The 23,612-nt window shown below is 46.1% G+C and overlaps 1 protein-coding gene across 21 annotated transcripts in view; it reads right to left on the reverse strand.

The window, feature by feature from the left end:
* Nucleotides 1-23,612, reverse strand: part of DNM1 (dynamin 1) — a 55,525-nt gene that overhangs the window by 22,823 nt on the left and 9,090 nt on the right. For 17 of the 21 annotated variants that reach the window (XR_001558683.2, XR_001558678.2, XR_001558679.2 and 14 more), the window contains exons 2-13: nucleotides 14,434-14,507; nucleotides 13,255-13,404; nucleotides 12,539-12,742; nucleotides 11,932-12,030; nucleotides 11,082-11,242; nucleotides 10,836-10,978; nucleotides 10,617-10,752; nucleotides 9,802-9,869; nucleotides 8,874-9,012; nucleotides 1,400-1,486; nucleotides 1,134-1,204; nucleotides 644-695 (exon numbers count right to left, since the gene is read on the reverse strand). Coding sequence is in view for 13 of the 21 variants with exons in the window: in XM_032448116.1 (XP_032304007.1) it covers nucleotides 644-695; nucleotides 1,134-1,204; nucleotides 1,400-1,486; nucleotides 8,874-9,012; nucleotides 9,802-9,869; nucleotides 10,617-10,752; nucleotides 10,836-10,978; nucleotides 11,082-11,242; nucleotides 11,932-12,030; nucleotides 12,539-12,742; nucleotides 13,255-13,404; nucleotides 14,434-14,507 (1,384 nt within the window). In the remaining 8 variants the exon portion in view is untranslated. Of the gene's footprint in view, nucleotides 1-643; nucleotides 696-1,133; nucleotides 1,205-1,399; nucleotides 1,487-5,605; nucleotides 5,745-8,873; nucleotides 9,013-9,801; nucleotides 9,870-10,616; nucleotides 10,753-10,835; nucleotides 10,979-11,081; nucleotides 11,243-11,931; nucleotides 12,031-12,538; nucleotides 12,743-13,254; nucleotides 13,405-14,433; nucleotides 14,508-23,612 lie in introns of all 21 variants that reach the window. The other 4 variants (XM_015879120.2, XM_015879118.2, XM_015879115.2 and 1 more) reach the window with 1 other exon arrangement.

Here is a 23,612-nt window from a genome sequence, read left to right on the forward strand (position 1 = left end):
CCTGTCTCCCAGTGCAAAGGGCTGAAGTATTTCCACTGAAGGTTTCCACAAGAGAGAACATGAACTCTCTTGAAATACCTTTGCAGAAAGTAATGGCCACTGATGGGAAAGATAACTAGGATTCACAAGTCTGTCTTGTAGCAGACCTAGAAATAATTGGACTGGAAATGGAAGTTCAGCTTATTAAGTTGCTCTAATATGAACTCATCCACAGGACCCCAAGCTTTTGTATGCCCTGACGTCAGCAGAAGAGCTGGCACAGCTCGTGGAGGGGCTGAAAACTCAGGGAGGTATTCAACACTGATAGTGATTTCTGTCAGAAAATCAACACCAGCCAGCAGGCAGTGAGCTTACTTAGTACTGTACCCCTTCTGACTGTATGAGACTAGATGTTGATTATCAAATACCCATTTACCTCTAAGACACTTCCCCTCTGTTGTTGCTACACACTTGGCTCTTTACAACTGTACCGAGCCTCAAAATTCTCCTCCAGATGTAAACAGAACTTGGTAAGGATAAAAGAAAAACAAAAAGCCACAACTTAGTGAACTGCTGCATCCAGCCCAGCATTGTCCACCTGGTAGCATCCAGGTAACAAACATGTCCTTCTTGCAGCAGTGAAGGAGATGGAAACTTGGCCTACCTGGTTGCCAGCTGCCTTCTTCTTGCTCATCTGGCTGCTCCTCTGCTGAGCACTGCAAACAACAGTGGAGACATTCAAAACTCCTCATGCTCTTCTGGATCACCTGCAGTCTGCTCCCACCACACAGCTGTTACAGAGAGTTCACCACAGGCTTCCAAGCCTTAATAACCCAATCCATCTCCACCTGCTCACTCAGCCTTGATCTACTCCTCAATCCCACCTGAACCACATTTGGGCCACTAACCCTGCACAGCTTGACACAACCTTAATTCCCTAACTCACCCTTCTACTTCACAAGCAACCCTAATTATCCTCCCCAGACATGGGATATGGAGTCGTTGAAAAGGGAAGCAATACTGAGAGTCAAGCCATACTTCATGACCACAACATCTGCACCAGGGTCTCTGCAACCATTTACTGGAACAGCTACAGGACAAAGCCACAGGAAGCACATTAAGAGAAGAAAAGACAATAGGGTAATAGTGCTTACTTGGCAAAGCCAATGAAATCCTCATGGTTTGTGTTCATGTAAGCCAGCTCAATGTCTATTAGAAGCATAACCTGCCAAACAGAGGCACAGACAGAGCAAGACATTAGTGACTGATACCACTAGTAACCAGGAGCAGACAGAGCCTTGGGCACAGCTCATCCCATCAGCCCCGTGCTGCCAGTTGCCCATGGCTCAGAGCCCTCTAACCCAGGATGTCCCCCACCCCATGTCATCATCTTCCCTCTTACACGCTCCTGGTCACCCACCTGATCTTTGGTCCTGCCTTCCCTCTCACGGATGTGAGTTGTCACAATCCTCTCCATCTCCTCACGCAGATGAGGGTACTGGCTGAGCTGCAGGAGAGAGAAAACACGTGCACAAGGGAAAGGGAGGTATAAAGGCAGCGGGGGGCACAGCCCCCTGCACGTAGGCATGCACACATACACCCTGCAATCAGTTTGTTCTATTGTTTAAAGGGGAGTTCTGAAAAGCTGGACTTGCAGACAGATTTTCCAAGTTTCTGAAGGTCTGCTGAAGGCAAATTTAATTAATGGAATAAATCCTCCTCTCTCCTACAGCAACTTCTAAGTGAGACCTACACCAAAGCTACCATATCTGACTCTTTTCAGATGTGAACACACCAGTTCACATTTGTAGATACTTTTCTCATTAAGCAAATTAAAACAATTGTTTTGGGTGTTCAGCGTCTCATTGCCTACAGAGGTGAAAGGCCTGCTGCTACAAACAGCTAAATTCTATGGGATGTCTCCCCGGGGACAGAACTGGATCTCAGTGCCCATTTGCTGGGGTATTAAATGAAAGCACTTCTCCATCAGCATCTGCAAGTAGAGACAGAAGGTCTGGCAGACTGCAAGGAAGGCTGTGCTCTGCTCTGGGCATCCAGGTGCTGCTCTCCACCTTTGCTGGGCAGGACTCAGGTCTATAATCACATCATACCCACAACATTCTATTTCTTTCTACATTACTGAGAAGGGAATTAATTCCTGAGTACACTTTACTGACTGCATTTAGAGAGAAGCATCCAAAGACCACACATGAGAAACCCTCCACAATGAACACCCTTAAAGCACCCAGTACCTGCATTTCTAACAACCAGCCACAAAGTCTCAAAACCTTTCAGCACCCTTGCAAACCAAGTGAGCTGCAATAGCTTGGAATTGGATTTGAGAACTAGCTTTGAGAACTAGCTTTGAGACTGCCTATTGCCAAGCGTGGAGCTTGTTTTGAACACCAACAGCTCTGCAGAGGCAGGAAAAAAAAGCAAGAGGCAGCGTTAGTTCCCCAGCACCACTTTGTCTTGAAAGTGCAAACTGGGTGTTCTCCATGGTCTTTATGGTTCAGGCAGCTGGTTGCTTCATAGATACACACAAGCAAAGCTTCCTGTTTCCTTGGGGGAAAGGAGGGTTGGCAAAGGATAAATAGGAAAGTTATGTCAAACAGAAAAACAGGAAGTTGGAAAATCTCTAAGCAAGTCTCAGCTTTTTTGCTTCAAATAAAGAAAAAAAAAAATAGTCAAACAAAACACACATGGACCCTCTCCCTGCCACCCCCACCCCCCACCATTCCAAAGGCAGACAAAGAAAACACATTATGGTTTATTCAGAACCCAGGTCATCCAACAACATTAATGTGCAAAAAGAAATTGAGAGCCATTAGTCCCCATGCAGCAGCAGATTCTACTCCCAAGCATGCGTAGGAAAAGCAAAGGCAGGCAAAGAAAAGAGACACGGACAAGCCACGAGATATCACAGCCACCAGGGAACATGCAGTAGGGCATAGAGGGACAAGGAGTTATCAGCAGTATGAACAGCACCCAGAAATGCCATGACTCTGAAAGACAGGAGAGCAGGGACCCTTTGAGGGGCTAAGTCTGTCAGCCTGGGATCACATCACAGTTCAAGCAGGTTTTCAATTCTGTTTCAGCTGGATTTTCCTGTCCGATTAAATACAAACTCACAGCCCTCTTTGAAAACCATTTTGTCCCAATATTTCTTAGCTCCTCTCTCTGCACGTTCCAGCAGTCCATGCCAGCACACTGAAGATCGACCTTCAGGCCTTCCCTGCATCTGTAAGATGCTGCGGTGCAGTCTGGCACAGAAGTTCCTGCTTTTGGAACAACACTGGCTAGGGATGCTGCCCTCTCAAAACTAAGGCTCTGTGTGCTTGTACTGTACCAGCTTTCTTTTGATTTTGGAGCTGCTCTCCGTTTAGCCAACTAGAAGCAGCTCAGGATCAGATCAGGTAGAGAATGCCTGTTAATGGCAACCTGTGCTTCAGCCCTCAGCTCTAATAACCCACTGGCTGCAAATCTCTCTTCAGACAGGAAAGCTGTGCTTCCATCGCACTCAAGGAACAGATGGGTTTGCCTACGTTCGTTAGTACTCTCGTATTATTCCATCTATGCAGCCTTATTAACCACACACAAAGATTTCTTCACCGTCTGGGGTGAAACGAAATAATTGCGACAGCACACAAACAACAGCACACAATAGTTCAGAACAGCAACAAACCAAGGCTACAGGACCGCTCAGCTAATTCAAAAGGTGTTAGCCCAAGCTGCCTTCCTTCCACGAAGCCTTGCAGGGCTTGGTTCAAAGGTTTGGCCTTGACGTCTGAAAGGCAGCAGCAATCCACACCGCAGTGGGCTGAGTGTTACCTTACAATTAGCATCAGTCCTGAAGTAGCCTTTTCCAGATGCCTCCCCTAATAGGGCATGCTCTCATCCAGGTGAAGCAGCTAGGGCTATAACATGCAAGATAAACACTGCGAATCAGTTAATGCCCCTGGGCAGTTACTAGCCTTTGTGTGAAGCCATCAGAATGCACCTGACACTGATTGCTAACCACTAGGGTCTATGGCAGTTTCAGAGAACTAGCTTTCTACCCTCTTTCAGAGTGAGCAGTGGGCAAGATAGAGGCAAGACAGCCTTCTTACCAGATGTAGACATCTGTATTTACATATTAGCAAAGCCTTCCTTTTGTGTCATCCCCCCCCCCAATATTACTATCACTAGATATAGTAACTCAAGCAGTTATTTCTCTTAGAGTCACTCATCCCTAACATTCACCTCTCTGGCCTCTCAGGCTAAATTCCATCACAGCCCTTAGCATCCTACAACACTAATGATACGACCCAACAACACAGCTGGGATTCTACAGGTGGTGTTCTCATGATTCTTCTCCCTGCAGCACCTACAGGAGCCATCTTCTGTCAGATACAGATAATAGTGCCAAACAAATCAAAGCCTTCAAATAAAACCCATAAGGAAAACAGGCTGGAATGGAGCTGCTCTGCCTGGTCACAGCTGTTTGGCAACAGCAGCAGCCTTCAAGAAATACAGCGGGCAGAGCTCAGGGCACAAAGGTGTCTCCTTAATGGAGATGAGCTCCATATTCCTAAGCACAACCAGGCCTCATCAGCTTAGCTCCCGCACCAAAAGAGCTCATATCACTTATCTTCCCTTCCTTCCCAATTCGAGGCTGTATGGTTGGAGAGTCTGCAAGAAAAGGTCTGCAATTTTCAAGGCTTAAAATAACCAGCAAAACAGCCCTTGCAACTCAGTTCCCAGAATATGCTACTGCTGTGCCAGACATGTTTCTGGCCCCTCGCTCGTAAATTTCACACAAATTAATTGCCACATCTGTCCTGATTTTCAGGAGGCACGTGGTGCCCCCTCCTGGACAAAGCTGGCCTGGGAAGCAGACCCACTGCTGCCCCAGCCCTATGCAACCTGCACCTGACACCTATGGCAGCTCCAAACTGCCCCTTAAGGCCTCACCTCTAATGCTCTGCAGTGCAGAAGTGTCCACACTATCTCAACTGAGCACAGTCCATGGAGTGAGGTACCAGCAGGAGGAATGCTGTAATGGGAGCCATGCATGGAAAAGCTTTTCTCCACCAAGTCTCTTGGGTCAGTATCCTGTTTACTCTGTGCATCTCATGGAGATTCAAGCTTTAATCGACTGCTGCTTTGTACACAGTGCTCTGTAGGCAAGGTGAGGCCTAATGAAACTCATGCTGTGGGGGACATAAGTTCATTCCCTCTGGTTTCTTTCCCTTCTGCGTGGAATTATTAGGGAGGGGGTTCTAGCAAAAACAAGTAAGGAGTTCCAGATACGCAGGGACTGGCACAGTAAAGGGCTTGCTCCACACTGAGCTGAACACCACTGAAACACAGAGAGGAAAAGGGCACAGAACAGAGTAACCACCTGGGTCCCAGCCCACGTCTCAGCCAAAGAGCCCATCAGCTAAAGCCCACTGCTCCTGATCCACTGCTTCAAACCTGCACTGACGCCTGCAGATAGCTGCTCTCCTTCAGAGCATCTTCACACCCCTTCTCTCTCCCTGGGTTTGCCAATGGTCCCGTGTTGTGTGCAGAGAAACTGGCACAAATGTGTGCGGGAAGGGGGTGGGCATTGACCTTTCTTGGCATATTTTTTGTGTTTCTTTACCTTTTCGCTACACTTTCTGATGGTGGATGTGAGCTCACTCACTACCATATCCACACACTTCAGACTCGGCTCCTTCAACTTCTGCACCTGCTTTTTCACTATGGCTTCAAAAGCGAGGTCAGGCGTGAAGAGACCCGTTCTGCATGGCAGGGGCAGGGTGGGAGGAAGCAACGAGGAAGAAGAGAGCGAAGCAGAGAAAGAGCAGAGGAGGAAGGAAAGAGAAGGAAGGAAAAGGGAAAAGAGAGAAAACAAGGCAAAATGAGAAGTGAGATTTTGGTTCACTCCATTAGCTTACTGAACCAGGTGAGCATTGCTATGGGGCCTGTTCACTGCCAAGTATCAGGAGAGTCTACAGGCAAATGGATGTGTCAGAGGGAAGGAGGTGGAGCAGCTGGGCTGGTGAAATGGTGAGCTGTGAAGAGCAAGATGAACACATGGCAACCCCTGGGGATCAATGATCTCTTCCTGAAGAAAAGCTTATTCAGATTTTAAGGCATGGCTGCTTGCCACAATGAGCCACTGACTCTTTCCTACAGGCTCACCGTGCTTCATTTCCCCTCGTCTCAGGCATTCCCCTCTACCTCACATTGTGATTATCCCTTCCATGCTTTTCTTATTCCAGGCCAGCACCGGAGCTAAGCTAAGACTCAAAGGTTTGTCACTTGCATCTTGTGCTGGCAGGAGGACTGAATGGAATGGATATGTCTCAGATTCAGATACAACACTCCATTTACAGAGCACCTTTTGCCTTACTCGCCTTTGGGACAACCAATAACTCCTCAGAAAGACCAGATGTAGCCAATGCTTAGGAAATACAAACAAGCTACAGGGCATCCACAGCTGTACAAAGCATGTCCTGCACCAGCCAACCTGTGGCACCAGGCCCAGTGCAGGCTGAGCTTTATATGGAGGTATTCCATTCCTCTGAAGTGCTCTGTATCCTCAGGGGCTCCACTGTGGCAGAGCAGAAAGACCACAGAAACTGCAGTTACAAAAAGACAGGTTTATCTTGAAACTGTTACTAAGATGTTTTTCCAATGCATCTTTAACCTTTATAGCTCCTACCAGGGTGCTCCCTGTGACACAGTCTCAGCTGGTTTTAGCACAGCATAACAGAGCTCTGAGTGCTTTCAGGGGGATGAGGTGCCTTTGACACAGGAATGGGATCCTGCTATGCCAAAGGTGCAGTTCCTAGTCAAACCTGGGGTGCTTACAGCTGACAATTCAGAGCTGATTATAAACACTACTCCACTTAAAATCAGTTATGTACCTCTTTGTAGTCCTATAGATAACACCTGCAAAACCCCGAGCAGCACCACTCTATGATAATGCATTTCAACACCCTATAGGGCCAACAGTAATCTGCCCTTTAAGCAACAAAGAGGTTTAAAGTACACCACAGGACTCAGCTTCACCCCGCAGCCTCTCAAGGTGCCATAGCAGCTCATTTAGAGCAAAGCAAAGGTTCTCCTGGAGCTCCATTCACACCCTTAGACCTAGCAGCACTGCTAACCCAGCACTGTGTGCACTGCTCTGCAGGCCAGGCTCATGGGTCCTCACACAAACAAAAACCCACACAATCAAAAGAACATATCAGCGCCTTCACATACCTATGTACCACCTGAACAATGATATTGCTTCCCAAAACAGAAAGCTGTAACCATGACTACTAGCACACACAGCAACCAGCATTGCAGTCAGCCAAATTCTTAGCTGAAGATGCTGAAGTGGAACACTGACCCTCAGCCTTTGCCATTCCCCCTTCACATCCCTGTGGTCTCTTCATCTCCCACCCTGCTGTACCCAACACTGGATGACTGGAGGAACCTACTGCTGTCAGAACAGGTATTCCCTTCACTACTGGCATCATTAGTAAAGAGGAAACAAAGATGATGAAGAAAAGTGGGAAATGTATGAGAAGGGGCAAACACAGACAATGAGTGGGAGATTTTGAACAGTAACTGATGGATGAGGAACAAACCAAGAGAAGTTTCAGAGGGCACCAAAAAGGAGAGCCCTTCTGATCCAGTTAGCAGGCAACTCTGGATACTTGGCAGCCTGAGGGCCTGTGCTTACCTGTCACCAGGCTCTAATGGCAATTTTCTGGGTGCTCCCCACAGTCACACACCCCAAGAAAGAACAGCAGGACAGAAAAAGAAAGCTCCTCCAGCACACTAGAAACCTGAGCAAACTCCCTGCAATCTGCTTTGCTCTTCCAGGCTGTCCTGGGGGGGCAAAGAGCGTGTCTGCATGCCTAAGCCCTTCTACAGGGGCTCCGCATCTCTGCAAGTGATGGCATCTATCACTACTTGGGCACCTCACCCCACCCTTGCAGGGACAAGGTGGCTCCAGACATCCTGCAATGCCCATTTACCTGCACCTGAACAGCCCGTGGCGATTCCAGTCTCCAGTGCCCATGCTCCCATCCTAACTCGGGTGTTTTTTGACCAGCACCCAGCCCTGGCTGAAGCAGCAAGCCATGGCTGAGAGGAATGGCATGTATCTTCCAGTCTTGCTGCTTTTCAACCCCAGCCTCATAAACAAAAGCTTATGCATCCACAGAGCAGAATTAAGGCAGGCTCCTCCCCAAAGGTTCAATGAATACCAATATGAATCCCAAATGATGAAGCCTGGAGCTCCCTTGAAGAGCCCAAAGGTAGATTGGCTTTTCTAACTTAATCCTTCTCAGCCATGTGCTGCTCTTCCAGAACAGGATATGGACCAAGCCAACCAAAAACCAAGCCAAACACCACAGGAACACTTCCCTGTAACCACTGTACCCTCTGAAGTTCAGCCCCACACACCCAGCCAGGAGCACTCTGCCCTGATACTAAAGGCTCATTAGGGATTAACCCTCCTACTTCTAAGAGAGCAGAGAGAACAAAATTTAAATCCCAGTCTCCAGCTTGGAAAAGAAACTCAGTCTAAATTTAAGTCCAAAGTGGCCCCATAAGGAGAAATACCCACGGCTTAAGAAGGAATCAAGAGTCAAGCTAGAGACTGGAGGCACAGAGGGGGCATCCCCAGTATCCCTCTGCTCTAAAGCATTCCAAGGACCAGCCCACCTCCCATGTTTCACAGTGCTTCCCTTTCTGTTTGGCTTGTTGGCTGGATCGTCCCAGGCTGGTACTGCTCAGGTCTAGTCATGCTGAGGAGGTGGTTAGAAACACTGAGTGCCACTGCAGGCAAATCCCTGCCCCGGTCACAATGCTGTGCCGCAGCCAGAGAGAGGGGTGGAAGGTGCCAGCTCCATGCTGCCTCCGGTTACCTTCTTGGTGCACTGTCTAACGGTATTGATTAACTCCGAAATAACCATGTCCACGCATTTCAGGCAAGGCTCTTTAATCTTCTTCACCTGCTTTTTCACAATGGTCTCAAAGGCCATGTCGGGTGTGAAGAGACCGGTTCTAAACACCCAGGGTAGGGGACAAGACAAGGCAGGAAGGGGGGGGAGAAGGGGCAAGGAGAATGTCACGTTACACACGCATCTCAGTGTAGGCACCACCACCACTGAAACCCCGCACACAGGGCTGGGAGCATCACAACCCTCAGACCAGTCCTGGAATCCAGAATAAAAAGGGATGCTTGGCACCTCCCCAGAGGCACATGTAAGGGTAAAATGGATCCCAGTTGGACAACAGGCACCAGTCTCTGGTCACCTTCCCAGGAACGGCACCACTCAGTGACCCCGGACTGTGCTTTCTGGCAGTTAACCTTCACTTAGTGGGGATGAAACTGTATTTGCTGACTGTGCCCTAGGACTCAACCCCTGGGGCTGCTGGAATCCTGGTGATGGGAACCCTAAAGCTCCCTCTGATCTCCAGGGAAGGTGCTCAGGATCAGCAGCTGTTTTGAATGTTGGTAAAAATGGAAGCATAATGTGAAAACCAACGTTTAAAACTCAATTAAGTAGCAGTACAGGCCTGCATCCCTCAGTCCTTTCTTATGTAGAAACAAGGAGGGAGAAAACTAGTAACCACAGCTGCATTACCTTTTAGGCTTCAGCAGTTTTCATATGGGAACAGAAAGCAGCTACTTCATCCCTACTCCCAGATTCAAACCACCAGGGTGTCCAAGGAAGTCCTCTCCCTTATGGCTGACCTACCGTACCTCTGAAGTCTTCAACTCCATTGGGAAGGTCTAGAGGTATTTACAAGACTACGCAGCCAGTGGTCTGCCTAGTGCATGATACGTGCCTGATACCATGGATGTTCTTGATGGCGTAGCTGATCTCCCGTCTCAGCTCCTTCTCATCAAACTCCATCTGCACCAAGAGAGAGTTTTTATCAGAAACAGGCTGATGTTTGCACAACCCCAGCACACCTAACAGCACGCTCTACACAATAGGAGGTCCCATGCCAGTATTATGTGACAGGTGAATGTTAGCCTAGATGTCGGATGTAGAGTCCAGCCATAAAGCTTGTATTGCCAAAGCAGACATCCTGGACAAAAATGAACAGATAAGAATAGCTAAGGGCTTGCATTTACAGGTGCCAACCCTCCCAGCAGCTCCCAAGGAGCTACTTAAAGCAATAAGATTGAAGCACTAGATTGCTTTCCAAAACAAACTGCTTTGTCTCCTGAGGCTTAATGTGAGGTCTTGGCAGCTGTCTGCCAGAAAACACCTCCAAGAGATTTAAAATTCACATACAGAATTACATCATCTAATACAAGGCAGGCTCTTGTATTACACTAACAAGGAATTGTCATATTTAAATGAAAAAGGAAACAGCAAAATGCAGAAGATAGAGAAGAATGTTTTGGTTCTTAATGTTTTCAAACAGGCAATAGAAAGCAAAAGAAATATTAACCAGGGGGGAAAAAAAAAAAAGCAAAGTTATCTCACAAGGACAGGAATTAAGAGAGGAGAGTATTATGGGAAGGTTCCAACAACAGGAAGTAAAAATAAGGTGACAGCATCAAATGTTAAAAGGGAAAATAGATGGTGAAACATGTAAAAAGTAACAAGAAAACAGGTAGGAAAAGGTGAAAGCATACAGAGAAACAGTACCTTCACCAGCTCAAAGGGGAAACGTTCATGGAAGATGCGGTTAATCCTGGCTCCTCCTGACAACTCATAGGTATCAATTTGGTCTCCAGAGCCTTCAATGCGTTTCTCAAAGTCCACAGCAAACTGCTGGACCATCCTAAATGAAGACAGAAAGCAGGAAGTAGCAGACATAGCCAGGCAGGCTTTTCCAGGGAGGGACACGCAGTGAAGGGCACTCACTGAAGCAGAGCTTTGGTCTTGCGAGCTGGGTCGTCAGGGCGAAAGTTCTTATACTCCTCCACCTCCTTCTCAATGGAGAGCAGCTGGCTCTGCAGCTTGTTGCGCAGCCCTGGCAGGGTGTCACGGATGTGGTTGGTCAATTGCTGTGCAGGAAGAAGGTTTAGGATGAAATTGGGAGAAATTTGCTATGACGCTATCCCAGAATAAAGGGCACAGTGGGCAGCAGTTCTCAATTGGTGGTGGTACCTGGTTCAATACTTTCTGCAGGTAGGGGGTTCCCATACGATCAGCCATGTGTCTGTAGGCTGGGTGGGAGAGAAAGAACTTTCTCTCTGCAGCCAGAGCTGCCTGAATGTCCTTCTTGCCATCAATGTCCTTCTGACTTCTATTGACTACACCAATGTAACCTGCAGGGATGGCATTAAAGATCAGGCAGTTACAAGGATGAAAATGTAAGTGGGGCTCAGGTTGAGAAGGAAACTACCCAGGAAACAACACTGCAAATGGGAAATCTTAAGGACAACACATCTGGGACCAAGCAGAAGAGTTTAAAACTGGAATTCCCTGGTATACAGGACAGAAATGCCACTATGCAACTGAGAATTAGCTTTTTGATCACTGCTCCCCCAGTCACTAAGAACACCCTATTTCCATTCAGGACTTCTCTGTTCATGTCCTTAGGACAGGTATTCCACTATGGTTATGTACAGCACATAGCACAGCACAGGAAATGTGATTTCACCTGAAGCACTACAGTAATCCCATCAAATAAGAGACTTGGGGTGCGGGGGGAGAATAGTACAGGAATCCCATTTTTGCAGCTTGCCTATTAAATATAATGAAGAAAGTAAAGATAAGAGCACGGGGTTATGCTCCTTCTAGCACTACCTATCAAGATACAAATACCTAAAAATTACTTTTCCTTAAGCATGACTCATGCCCATTCCCCAGCTTCTCAATTCTGACTTGGAACAGAGCTGGCTTAAGAACACACCATAACAGATGTTCCAGGAACCCTGAAGAAAAGGAATGAGGCAAAGATACCAAATATAGGGAAAATGAAGGAAGATCATGCACAGAGCGTGAGGAAACGTACCTCTGCGAAGAGGAAGTAATTTATTTTCTAATACATCCCTAGCATCAGTTCCTTCATCCATAAGATCCAGCTTAGTGATGACTCCAATAGTACGTTGCCCTTAATAAAAGAACAAGTAAAATATGATCAAGTAAAACAGCTGTGTAATACCTTCCTTTGTTCAGAAAGCTTACAAACTGCCCAGCTTGGCTACAAGGGCTCTTGGGCACAAATGTCACAGTTCCCATAATAGCCAAGAGGTCACAACAGCACCAGGTAACAGAGGTCAGTTCCCAGCTATACCCTGTTCAGACACTCCTGTTTTTTACCACAGAGATGGATTCTAGGGAAGATTTTCCTACTCTTCTCCAGGCAAAACAAAGATGACCAAAGTGAAGGGAGGGAAGCCCTCAACCTCTTCAGAAATAGGGCTCAAATAAAGAAATGTGGAATAATACAATTTCTATTACAGTAGCTATTAATGCCCAAAGCCACCTCTCAGAAGGGCAGATGCTGGTGAAGATACCACTTAAGACAACAGACAGGAGACTAAAACTGCTGAGCTAATCACAGCCTGGAGACTCAGGCTGCTGGTTAGTAATGAAACACACTGAAACAAGAGATTTACCTTGAGGATCCACCTCCTTCGCAACCTTCAGAGCATCAGAATTGGCCAAATCAGAGTTGGCTGGGGATACTGCCAGGATGAGGCAATTCTCTTTGGTGACAAACTGCATAAGCATATCTCGGATCTGGAACTCTATGTCAGGGGGCTGATCCCCCACCGGGACTTTGGTCATGCCTGGTAGATCCACCAGCGTCAGGTTCAGGACTATATACAGGAAACAGGAGACATAAGAAGTGTGCATTAAGGTTGGAATGTTCTGGTCTATATGGAACATTCATAGCTTTAGTGTCTTCAGTGCATTATAGGCATAACAGAAGCATGTAACTCAGAAGCAAATAAAAGTTTTCAATTCCTTTTTGTTAAAGTTGAGCAATAACTAACCGTTATTAGTTGTATTGCCAATGATTCATTTATTTCCCCAGAAAACAGGGAGAGGCTGCAGGTCTTTACAGGAAGGTCCACACTGATGCAATAAAGTCTTTATAGGAAGAAGTTTCTGCACAGACATCAGTCGTTTCTGAGACTAGTTCTGCTTGCAGCCAGATACTTCAAGTGGCAGACAAAGCCCCTCCAGAAATATGGCAAAGACATGCAGTGTGTTCCACCATAACCCAGACATGGGGGGATTCCATTTCATCTTTGTTCTGTATTCATGTTATGGCAGAACAGCAATCTGCCTCATCTATCCCAACTTCAGAGACTGCATTAAGACTCACCATGAGGAGAATAGACTCTGAGGTTAATGGGCACTGGGGAAATCCCTTTGTTGGAGCCAGTAACACGATCCGTTTCAGCTTCAATCTCCAAACGGATCTCCTCAAAATCTGTGAACTTCTTTCCTTTGCAGTGCAGGAACTCTCCATACTCTGTTTACACAGAAGCAGAGAGTCAGAAACAGTCACACAAGTGAGAAAAACTCACAGCCAGAAGTTTAATAAAGTGTCCTGGATTGAAAAGAAACACAGGTTTTTCTCTCTAGATCCTACATGGTTGGCAAAGAAATTACTGCAGCCACAGTTGCAGCAACATCTGAGAGAATCTATAAGACCAAGACCTTCCCAATCCAGCTCTGGTCGCAGAGCCTGCATCCTCACTCATGTTCATTCAAGAAATATAACCCAAGACTTTCCCTGTTGATATTAAGCAAGCTTAACACACACCTGCAACCTCCATAGATGGTCTGGGAAGTACCTTTGTATTCATGAAAACTTGGGGCAGCTCTGTATTAAAGCAGTGGGGTAAATAGCAGTTGCATGACATGATGAGAACAGGTTCAAGTGAGTCTCAAAGTAGCACAAAACCATTCTGACATGGTTTTGAACTGCTTGGTGGGTTTTTGTGTTTGTTTTGGTGGTTTTGAGTATGATAACCAGTTCAAGAACCCTCCATTTCAAGTGAAAAATCCTCACAAGTCAAGTTGCTTCTTTATGGTAGACCAGAGGACTGTTGTAAACAGGTCAGGTCCACCTGACAAGAGAGGAATACTCTAAAACAGTCATTTGCCAGCTCCTCAATGAGATCTCATGTTTGAAGGGAACAGTAATGAAAGTACTCTGTAAGCAGCAGCCAAAGCAGTGAATAGTCCACAACTCCAGTCACAAAACTCTGCAGGGATTCCATTCCACATCCCAGCATTCCCATACTTGATTTTAAGTGCACTAGAACCATCCCAACCACTTATTTCAGGAGACTGTAAGCAGGTTCCTTTAGTTTTTGGGTTATACCCACTCATAAGAGTCACAGCTGCACAGACAAAGGAAAATCATGATGAGCATATGTATGAAACACTGCTTAACTCAGACAAAATTAGATGCTGAGCAGCGCCACTGATGAAATAAGACCTGTCAGGTCTAGGGTAGGAAGCCAGCAGCACACTGTGGACATGGATTACATACCTGTGCTGGCATTCACCAGCTGCAGGACCAGTGGACGCCTGGTCACAATGCCAGAACCACGAGGCAGAAAGTCCCTGAAATGAAAGAGGAAATTTCAGATGAATGAGCAATCATTTCCTTCCCTATCCACGGCTTTGCTGTTTCTATGAGCACTCGTGGGTCCCAGCAGGGCACTCCAGCCATGGCACTGATAGAATTTAAGGCACAGGAGACCAAGTGTCCTTCCCCAAGGAGGACAGACCATTCTTAGGAAGCCCATGCTCACAGCACACTCCCACTAGTCCTGTCACTTGCAGTTAAATCTTCAGATGAAGTTCCAGGCTCACTACATCTGCTGCTGACCTTACCAGTTTGTGGCTTGGTTTCCAAGCACTCGGCTGTTCACGTGCCTCTTCAGAAGTCACTGTAAACACAATCCATTTGCTTCCCTACCTACTGGAGAAGCACCGCTTCAGAATGTGCTGCCTATGGCATGAATGTATCACCTCTGTTAGAAGCTCTGCCTGTATTGCTTGCACTTTGGTACAATTCTCCCCTTCTGATAGGTGTGACAGTGCAGAATTCGCCAACTCAGTTATAACCATAGTAAAAGAAATCCACCCCCCTTGATGTTCTGACCATGGCCTTGTCCTGAATGGCCTTAATACTGACAATGGAAATGCAGATGAGGAATGAGCTTTTGTGTTTTAACACATCAGCAAGCGGACCTGATTTCAGCTCCTGGTTTCATCATTGATTGCTTATGTAAACCTGCAAGGAAATAGGAAAACGTGTGCATTTCCCTTTTCTTCAGCTCTAAACTGAGAGCTATAAAAGGATGCAGAGTGGTCTCAAGAGAAAGGAGAGCAAAGAGCTTCCTACAACATCTAATGTCTCACAAACATCTCCTGCAGGTTACTAAGCTTACTGCAAAGCAACCTCTGATAAAACTCTACTGCATACTGTAACCCAGCCCCGTTATTTTAGACTTCAGAAACATAAGGAGTTAACTGGGAACTTTCATTTGTTTTTCAAATAAATACAGCTCTATTTTTTCTCCATTCCAGTGGGATTAACCCTGGAATCGTTGAGGTATTGCATCACTCAGGCAGTTTTCTGCTGCCTCAGCTCCATTCCTATGGATGTCTGCGGTCAATATGTGACAAAGTCCTACTCTTGCATCAGTTCTTTTAGCATAAGAACAAATCCAAGCTGCGCTGATTTTATTGTTACTTTACTGTAGGTAACAGAAAGGTACAGTTTATAGTATAACTCACTTTCTAGTGCAATAAGGCACTACCCCAGCTACTGACCTCCAGCTTGCAGCATTACATTCAACCTCACTGTAGGAAAAGCATTTATAAGAATGAGTCCTTTTGGAATTAAGATCCCCCAGTGATGTGCTCCACATCTTCCCAAAACTTTCTGCTTTGGTCCCAATTTCTCTGTGGTCTTTGTCACAGCTCAAAGCAAAGGTGGATGTGAAAACCTCTGCAGCATCCAGATGAGACTGAAACCACTTAATTATGTCAATTGAGCAGCTTCCAGGGTATTGCAAGGAAAAAAAACAAACCAACAAAGTCCTCACAAAAGACACAGCACTAAATATATATATATATATACACATATATAAAGAGGATTACTTACAAGTAATGACTCAATTACAAGTTTGAGTCATTTTTCAATAAGCTTTCCTCTGAACAGTAGGAGAGATACCAGGAGACCCTCCAATAGGACAGTGACCATTAAGCCAACACATTTCTGCTTGTTATTAACCCCATCCTTTGGGATACCAACTGACCATGTTTTTAACTACACATTTTCATTTCATCCCAGAACTGCACGTTGTTTAAGTTCAACCTTTACATAACAATATTATCAATTATCAATGGAGTTTTCTCCCTCAGTTTCTCACCAGGCAGAATTCCATACCACTCAGTTTAGGGAACCTGAGCTTACTTACCTGCAGCATTATACCACTGTAGCCATGTTAATGTTAAAGTAAGTCTGTAAAACCACAGCACCTGGTTGGGTGCCAGGGGAGCACACTGTACAGCAGCCTCGCTTGCCCTCTTGCAGCAGGCATAATAAATTGCTTCTGTAAAGAAACTATAACAGAGCATACGCAGCACAGACAGAGCACCCAGCTCAGGTTTTGAGCCCTTTCAGCAGCCAGGGAAATGGATTTCTCCTGGAAGAGCAGCTCCAAGTGATGAAATGAAGCCAGACTCAGGAGAGGGACACATGGGATAAAGACATGCCAGCTGACAAGAGCTGAAGGGTTAGATAAACTGCCTTGTTCCATTCCAGGAAGGAGACACACAGCAGCAAGGCTTGGGGTGAGGAGGGGAAAGATGGAACACTTCTTGGGAGATAATACACTGCAGAACTGGAATGATGAGGGCAGCAGGGACTTCCCTACCAGAATAAGGCAGCCTCCATCACAACACCAAGAGCAGCCCTGCTACATACACCACTATACAAGATGCTGTGCCGGGAACAGGATGCTCATTAGGCTGCCAGTACCAACTGCTCGTCATTTACTTTGTTTCTTAAGAAGGAAAACTTGCTTTGTTTTCCTGTTTTGTTCTTAACACGCAGGGAAGATGTGACAGCATTTTATTTCATGTGCCTTTAAGCAAGGACATCATCCTGTGCCACTTACCAGTGCTAAGATCCCCCCAGAACGAATAATAGAGCAGCAACCAAAACTGAGGCAGAGATGCTGCATTTAGGAAATAAACACTTAATCTGCTTATCTTCCACTTAGGCACTGGCTCAAAATTCCTCCTTAAGATATTGAGGTATCATTTTAGCTGAGCTCAACAAGCTCCATTCCCCAAACTGACACTTAATGGAAGTCTTCAGACTATTAGTAGCTGTCAGACCAGAAGTTAGCAATACATCTCCTCTCTACACTAGGGCACAAAAAGAAATAGAGATGCAAATCCTGATGGGTCTCAGGCTGAAGAGGTTCAGCCAGACCTGAAAAGGTACTAACTGTTATGTTATGCACTGCTCGTTTCTGAAGCACACACCGTGTATGTTCTCAACTAGCTGCAGAGCTACCCCAGGGCAAACCCAATCACATCATCCCTTACAGTCTTATTTCTATTTTAGTACACAGAGCTGCATTAAAGTACAGATTTGGGCTGAAAACTGCATTAGTAATACAGTAGTCAAAAACTATCTGAGGGACAGAAAGCAATTGAGCAGTTACTTTACAGCAATGCTTGAACCAAATCCAAACACAGAGCTTCTCAAACATGAAGGCAATCTGAATGTCATGTAATAAATATTATGGAGGCAACAAGGTCTGAGGCTTGTGTTTTTTTATCATATAGATCGCCTGGCTTTAATTTAACCCTCCATGAATGAGGTATCTCGGCATCCCACAGAACAAAAAGGTGCTATTAATGACAGGACAAGCAGATATTTACTGACAAGCTCCGAGGTTCATTAGATCACTCACATGGTACAGAGCATCAGAAGTTACAGGTAACACAGATCAAAGATATTGATAAGACACAGGAGAAAAACAAATTGCTTGTGGCATTAAATATAGATTGGGATCAAAGAGAATGGATAAATGATAGATAACAGATGGCAACAACAGAAGTAGTAGTCAATAAAGGAAGCAAGTCCACATTACTGTCCTTTCTTTTACATGGAAGAGGGACCCAATGCTTCTACCACCACTTGCTTTGCCCTCCTGTGGGGAAGCTGGGAAGTAGTGGGCTCAAATACCAACCTAATCCTGATCTAGATACACCAATACAGCACCCGTGCAGTTTGTCTGTCAGTCCTTTGAGATTTGTGGATTAGAACGCACTAGAGAAGGTAAAGCTCCAATTAAGACAAAAACAACCAACAAAGCAGCAGCTTATGAAGACATAACGGGAGCCCAAATAACAAGAGAATGATCAGCATCTGATCATTTAATTTCCATTTGTTTTCTTACTAAACATCTGCAGACAAGGTTATTAAAGGATGCGATTAATCTCCAGTTCGGATTATTAGTTTCAGACAATTAAGACTCACACAGTATCCACATTTTCACATGGCTGTTCCTGGCTTTTAAATCCAGTATTTGTTATTTCCTGTGTTACGGTGGCACTGGGGGATAACAATTCAATCAGAACCTCATTGTACAAAGCACTATGCCAACTCACAGCATGAAATACAGTTCCTATCCCTATGGGTTTCGCTGTCTGGCTACACAAATCACAGACACTTCTGTTCAGGCCCAGCACCAGCTTCATTTCATCCATCAGGTCTTAGAGTTGATCACTTATTCACTGTAATCACACATTAGATCCCATCCTTTTTGGTAAGGTTTGCACTTTCAGGCTCAGAGGTTTAAGCCAGGGATGTGTTCTTTATCTGCCCATCTCTGCAGCACTATTGAAAGTCTAGCCTTAACCTTTAGTGAAAGAAACCAAATCTACAGGCAGTGGATGTAATGCAAATATTCCTTAAGAGCATCACTGATGTTCATCACACAATGGGTACGTATAGAAATAAAGATCTATTGTAAACACACCACATTCTATCATACTGGCGACATTACTATACACAATAATTCATTATTCAAGAAGACAATTGTGAAAAATAAAGGTCATGCAATAGTTCATGTGTCATCACAATACATATATCAGCAGAAGAGAAGGCTTCCCACTGCCTTGCACCTAGAGATACAGCAGTGCAATGGGAGGTTAACACCATTGTGCTGACTTACAGGACTTACAATTGCTTTGAGCAATCCTGGCTTTCCAGCAGCATCCCCACCAATGAGCCACTTCTCCCCACGCAGCAACCCAGGCCAGCAGCCAGGAAGGGCTGAGCAGACCTCTCCATGTTTTGCTGTACACAAGGTGTGCTCCAAGGGACTGTGTGGTCAGCTGGGTAAAACCTGACATACAGCAAGTCAAATCCCTGCCCTCACAGACAAACATAATGGTGGGTTTCGTCTCCCTCCCATCAGGGACTAAGTGACATAAAGACAGAAGATAGGTGGGCTTCCATCTCATCATGGGACACAACTGCCCAGCCATTGATTTAGATATGCAAAGACAACAATCCCCTGTTCAGTGCCATGTTATCACCTTGAGCAGAAGCGTCCCAAAGAACCCACAAACCCAAAACACACCTTCCCTACAGAACAAAGCCACAGGTACTGAAATAGACTGTGCCACTTGGGGGCCTCCGGGAGAACACACGTGCCTTGAGCAGAAGCACCAATTAGGAATGGGTTTCAGCCCTCAGAAGGCATTTATTGAGCCAAACGTGGGCTGAGGGAGCTCAGACAACAAAACAGGAGACAGGCTCTGAACAAATGCTCCCCTGTGTCACTGATATTTCAGCGCTAGTAGCTGGGTTCAGACCTCAGTCTCCTCAAGCAAAAAGAGAAGCACACTGTAATCGTTACAAGAACATTTGCTTTGAAGAGGCTCTCTCCCTTATCACCTCCTGCCCCCCTCCATCCCTCTTCCAAAGGACATCAAACTTTGCTGCTCTGGCTTATCTCTGACTGCACAGAGCAGTTCCCAAGAGTCCACTGCAATTACTGCCTTTTTCATTCATTGCTTTCCACATCTCCTTCCCCTGCATTTCACTCAGCCCCCCTCCAGCCCGACTCCCCTCAGGTCTCCAAAAGCAGCGGGATAAGAATGTTTTTCTGTTGTTGATTTTCATGTGAATCCTTCAGGCTCGTTTCTGTTTTGCTTCATTAGCTTTAGAGAACATCAAGATTTGGAAAGCAGCTGAATGCATTATGTCGAGTCATGGCTGCACCACATCCCCCATACACGAGCTGTGCTCACATCAAGCTACAGAGGAGCATCATGGCAGTACTCCCACAAAGCAGCAGATACCCACAGAAGTCAGTATTCCTACAGCCCAGTTACTCCACTTCCCTTTGATACCCTATGAGCCCACTGAGTGGGCAGCACAGCCGATCCCTGGGCAGTCTGTTGTGTGGCTGAAGTGATCCCAAGGAAACCCACATATGTAGTTTTATGCTGGGGGGGGTCAACTGCAGGTTCCAGCCCTACTTTTCAGATGGGGCTGCGTACTTTAAGATGACCTGGAGCAAAGGTAGAGATGTTGCAACATTCCTCTGATGCATCCATGCAAAAACAAGAGTTAATACATTTGATCAGCTCCCTAGTTCTGCTACAATGGAGTCACCAAGGATTTCTAACACTATAGCCATAGCTCAGCTTATGTAATATATAAGTCCCCATGCATTGGGAGGGGAGACAGAAGCTGAGCAGACAGTGTTTCTGTTGCAGAAGGTCAAGTTGCTTCTTCATTCTACCTGTAGGAGGGGAGAAAGAACACAAAGAAGGGAACACCTTGGGAGGAGATTCAAATACAGACAGACATCACCATGTTGCCAGTTTTCCACTGAGCACCTTCTTCCTACCTAGAAATCTAAGCTTTCCCTCTCACGAGCCATTGCTGGGCAATGCATAGATGGGCAAATACTTTCAGAAGATGGGATTTCAAGCAGCACTTGAAGCCTCTGTCAGAAAGATCAACTTCTCCTTGCAGACACCACAAATAGCTTCCAGCTTTTGCTAGAAATGCACACCTAGACAGTGCAGTAAAGCACAAGCACAGCCCAGCACCTTTGCCATCTTAATTGGAAGAAAATCTGCACAGGATATGCAGTCACAGCTGTGTGTGCTGTAATGCAGGCTTCCTTTCCAGCTATTAGTGACCAAGGTTAGTTCTTTACTACCAAGTGCCACGGAGGGCTGTGACCCGGGGAGTCCTGGCATGCAACTGCAGAGCCTTGTGTTATTCCTGCAGAGGAAGCCCGCAGCGGGAGCAGATTGGATCCACGTGCTTCTGCCTGCTTGTGATCCCAGACTAGATAGATAATCCCTTCATGGGCTGCTGCTCTACAATTGCAGTACAGCGGCCAATCCAATCCGAGAGACAAAACCAGGCCCATGGGGATAATTCCCCTCCTACTTCCCAACAACATGGTGAAATCTACTTGTTTCCATAGAAACAAATCAGTTTTTATGTCCACACGGCTCCCTCCCTGCCATGCATCAGCCCCGAGCTGCTGAGGCTGACAGATTTCATACAAGGGTCTGCAGCCATAGGTCAAGAGCTTGCAGGAGAAACAAGGGGTATTCCTACAGCACACAAAACCCATCTCACCCACATCATCATTTGCCTCAGTTCCTCTCCGCTGGGAGAGAATTAATGAGTAATATCCTTCCCCTCCTCCATTTCAAGGGCTGACTTATCTGCCAGATCCCTCCCTGCCACGCTCCCACAGATGGGTTAGTCCAGAGCATGAGAGGGAACAAAGCACAGATGGGAAAAGGAAGACAGGACACTGCAACACCTCAGGTGCTCTTGTGAACCAATTTCCTCTTTGTATTCCTTACAGGTAGCAGCCGTAAAGGGATTTTCTTGTTCGGAGGCCCTGCTGTTTTACTGAGGATTATTTAGAGAGTGGTACAGCCTATGGTGCAATGACTGGTCTCAAAAAGTCAGTGCCCATTATAGCAAATGCCGCAGTGACTGTCAGCTGCAGCAGACAGAGGGGAAGAGTCCTGAGAGGCTGCAGAACCACAGCACTGCTGCTGTGCAGCTTCCCCTGGGATCCTTTGGGTAATAGAAAATGAAGCCCTGGATCTTGTGTTCCGCCTTGGGATATTCAAGGTGAAGAATAAAGCAGCACTGATTCTACGTGACAGTATCAGGAACTCAAGGGAAAAAGCAGCCCAGCGCATCCGGAGTGGATGTGGCAGCAAGGATTACGCATTCGTGGAAAACCACAGCTTAGATTTCAAGGATGAGAATCCCAGCAGGAAGAAAACAAAGCTCATTTCACCACACGGCTCTGCTTCTTCAGCTCATTTGAAGAGCAAGAAGCCAACCCAGCACCAGCATCCAGGGGAACAGCACCCACTGCGCTGCCTGGGTGCAGAGGACTCCATGGACACAGACGTGCTGTGCTCTCCATCCCAGCAGCTCTAAAGCAGACTTTGTGTGCCTTGATGATTTTTCTCAATCATCATATGGAAGCAAGTTTATCTTTTACTCCCACTGAAGCATACAGATACTGGAAAGAAGTCACAGACAAAATATGCAGCTTCACCTGCAGGGCATCATCTCCAATATCAGCCCTGCAAGTTTCAGACAGCAGCCTTCACAAGGACAGTTCTAGGCATCAAAACCCTATAAATATCAATTCAGCTCAGTCCCAGATGTAGAAAAGAAATCCAGTTTTTCTAGCCACAAAAGGTAAGCCCATGACCCAGCATCTTTGCTTGCCTCCTCAAGCTGCACTGATCTGTCACAATTCTGTAGCAGTGTTGTTTGTGCTAAAGCAGAGCAAATCTACTGACAAATCCTGGCTTTGCCATAGGAGGACAGTGGCAGCCCTTTAAAACATGGCCTGTACAGCTCCTGCAACTTGAGCAGAGAGGAAACAAAGGACAAGCTATACAATAAAACCTCTGGAATAGGAATGATGGACTGATGGGGAAGCACAAACACTACAACACACTAGTGTTAACATGCTCAAACTGATGAGCAACACATTCACCTTCCTATTTCTCCACCACCAGTGTCTTAATCTGTCCCAGCTCTCCAGAGTCCTACAGCAAAGGCTCTCCTGTGCTGGGGAACTCCAACAGTCCATGCAGAAGTAACCAATATTGATACGATATGGAGATTCCTGATATAAAGGGGCTTATCCTCCTTTTTGCCTTTCTCTCCTTTACAAAAGGAAACTGGTGCAATGACAGATCCAAAGACACCACAGGTTCATAGTTAAGTGTCATCTTAGATGTCTTGTCAAAACTCTTTCACCTCTGGCGTCCTGGTATTTGCTGCAAGGAGAACAAATATAGCTCAAGGCACATTCCGTCACTGCAGCATGACACCTCCTCCACTCCCAGACAGTCTCCTCAGAGCCTGAATGCCACAAAAGGTACAGAGAACTGAAAAGGTTCATTGGAAGAGGCAGAAACACTTGGAGCCCACTATTAAGAACCCACAGAAGCTATATGAGGAAGGGGGTGGCATTTCAAGCCCTGCTGTGCCACCATTGTCCAGGTATAGGTGGTAGGTGTTTACAATTGGATTCATGTACCCTGAAGATTTACCTTGCATAGGTAAGAGTATTGTGAGCAGGAAGGCAGGCTGGTTCCCTGCTGGTGGCTGAGGCA

The sequence above is a fragment of the Coturnix japonica genome, chromosome 17, assembly GCF_001577835.2.
Source record: "Coturnix japonica isolate 7356 chromosome 17, Coturnix japonica 2.1, whole genome shotgun sequence".
Classification (NCBI taxonomy): domain Eukaryota; kingdom Metazoa; phylum Chordata; class Aves; order Galliformes; family Phasianidae; genus Coturnix; species Coturnix japonica.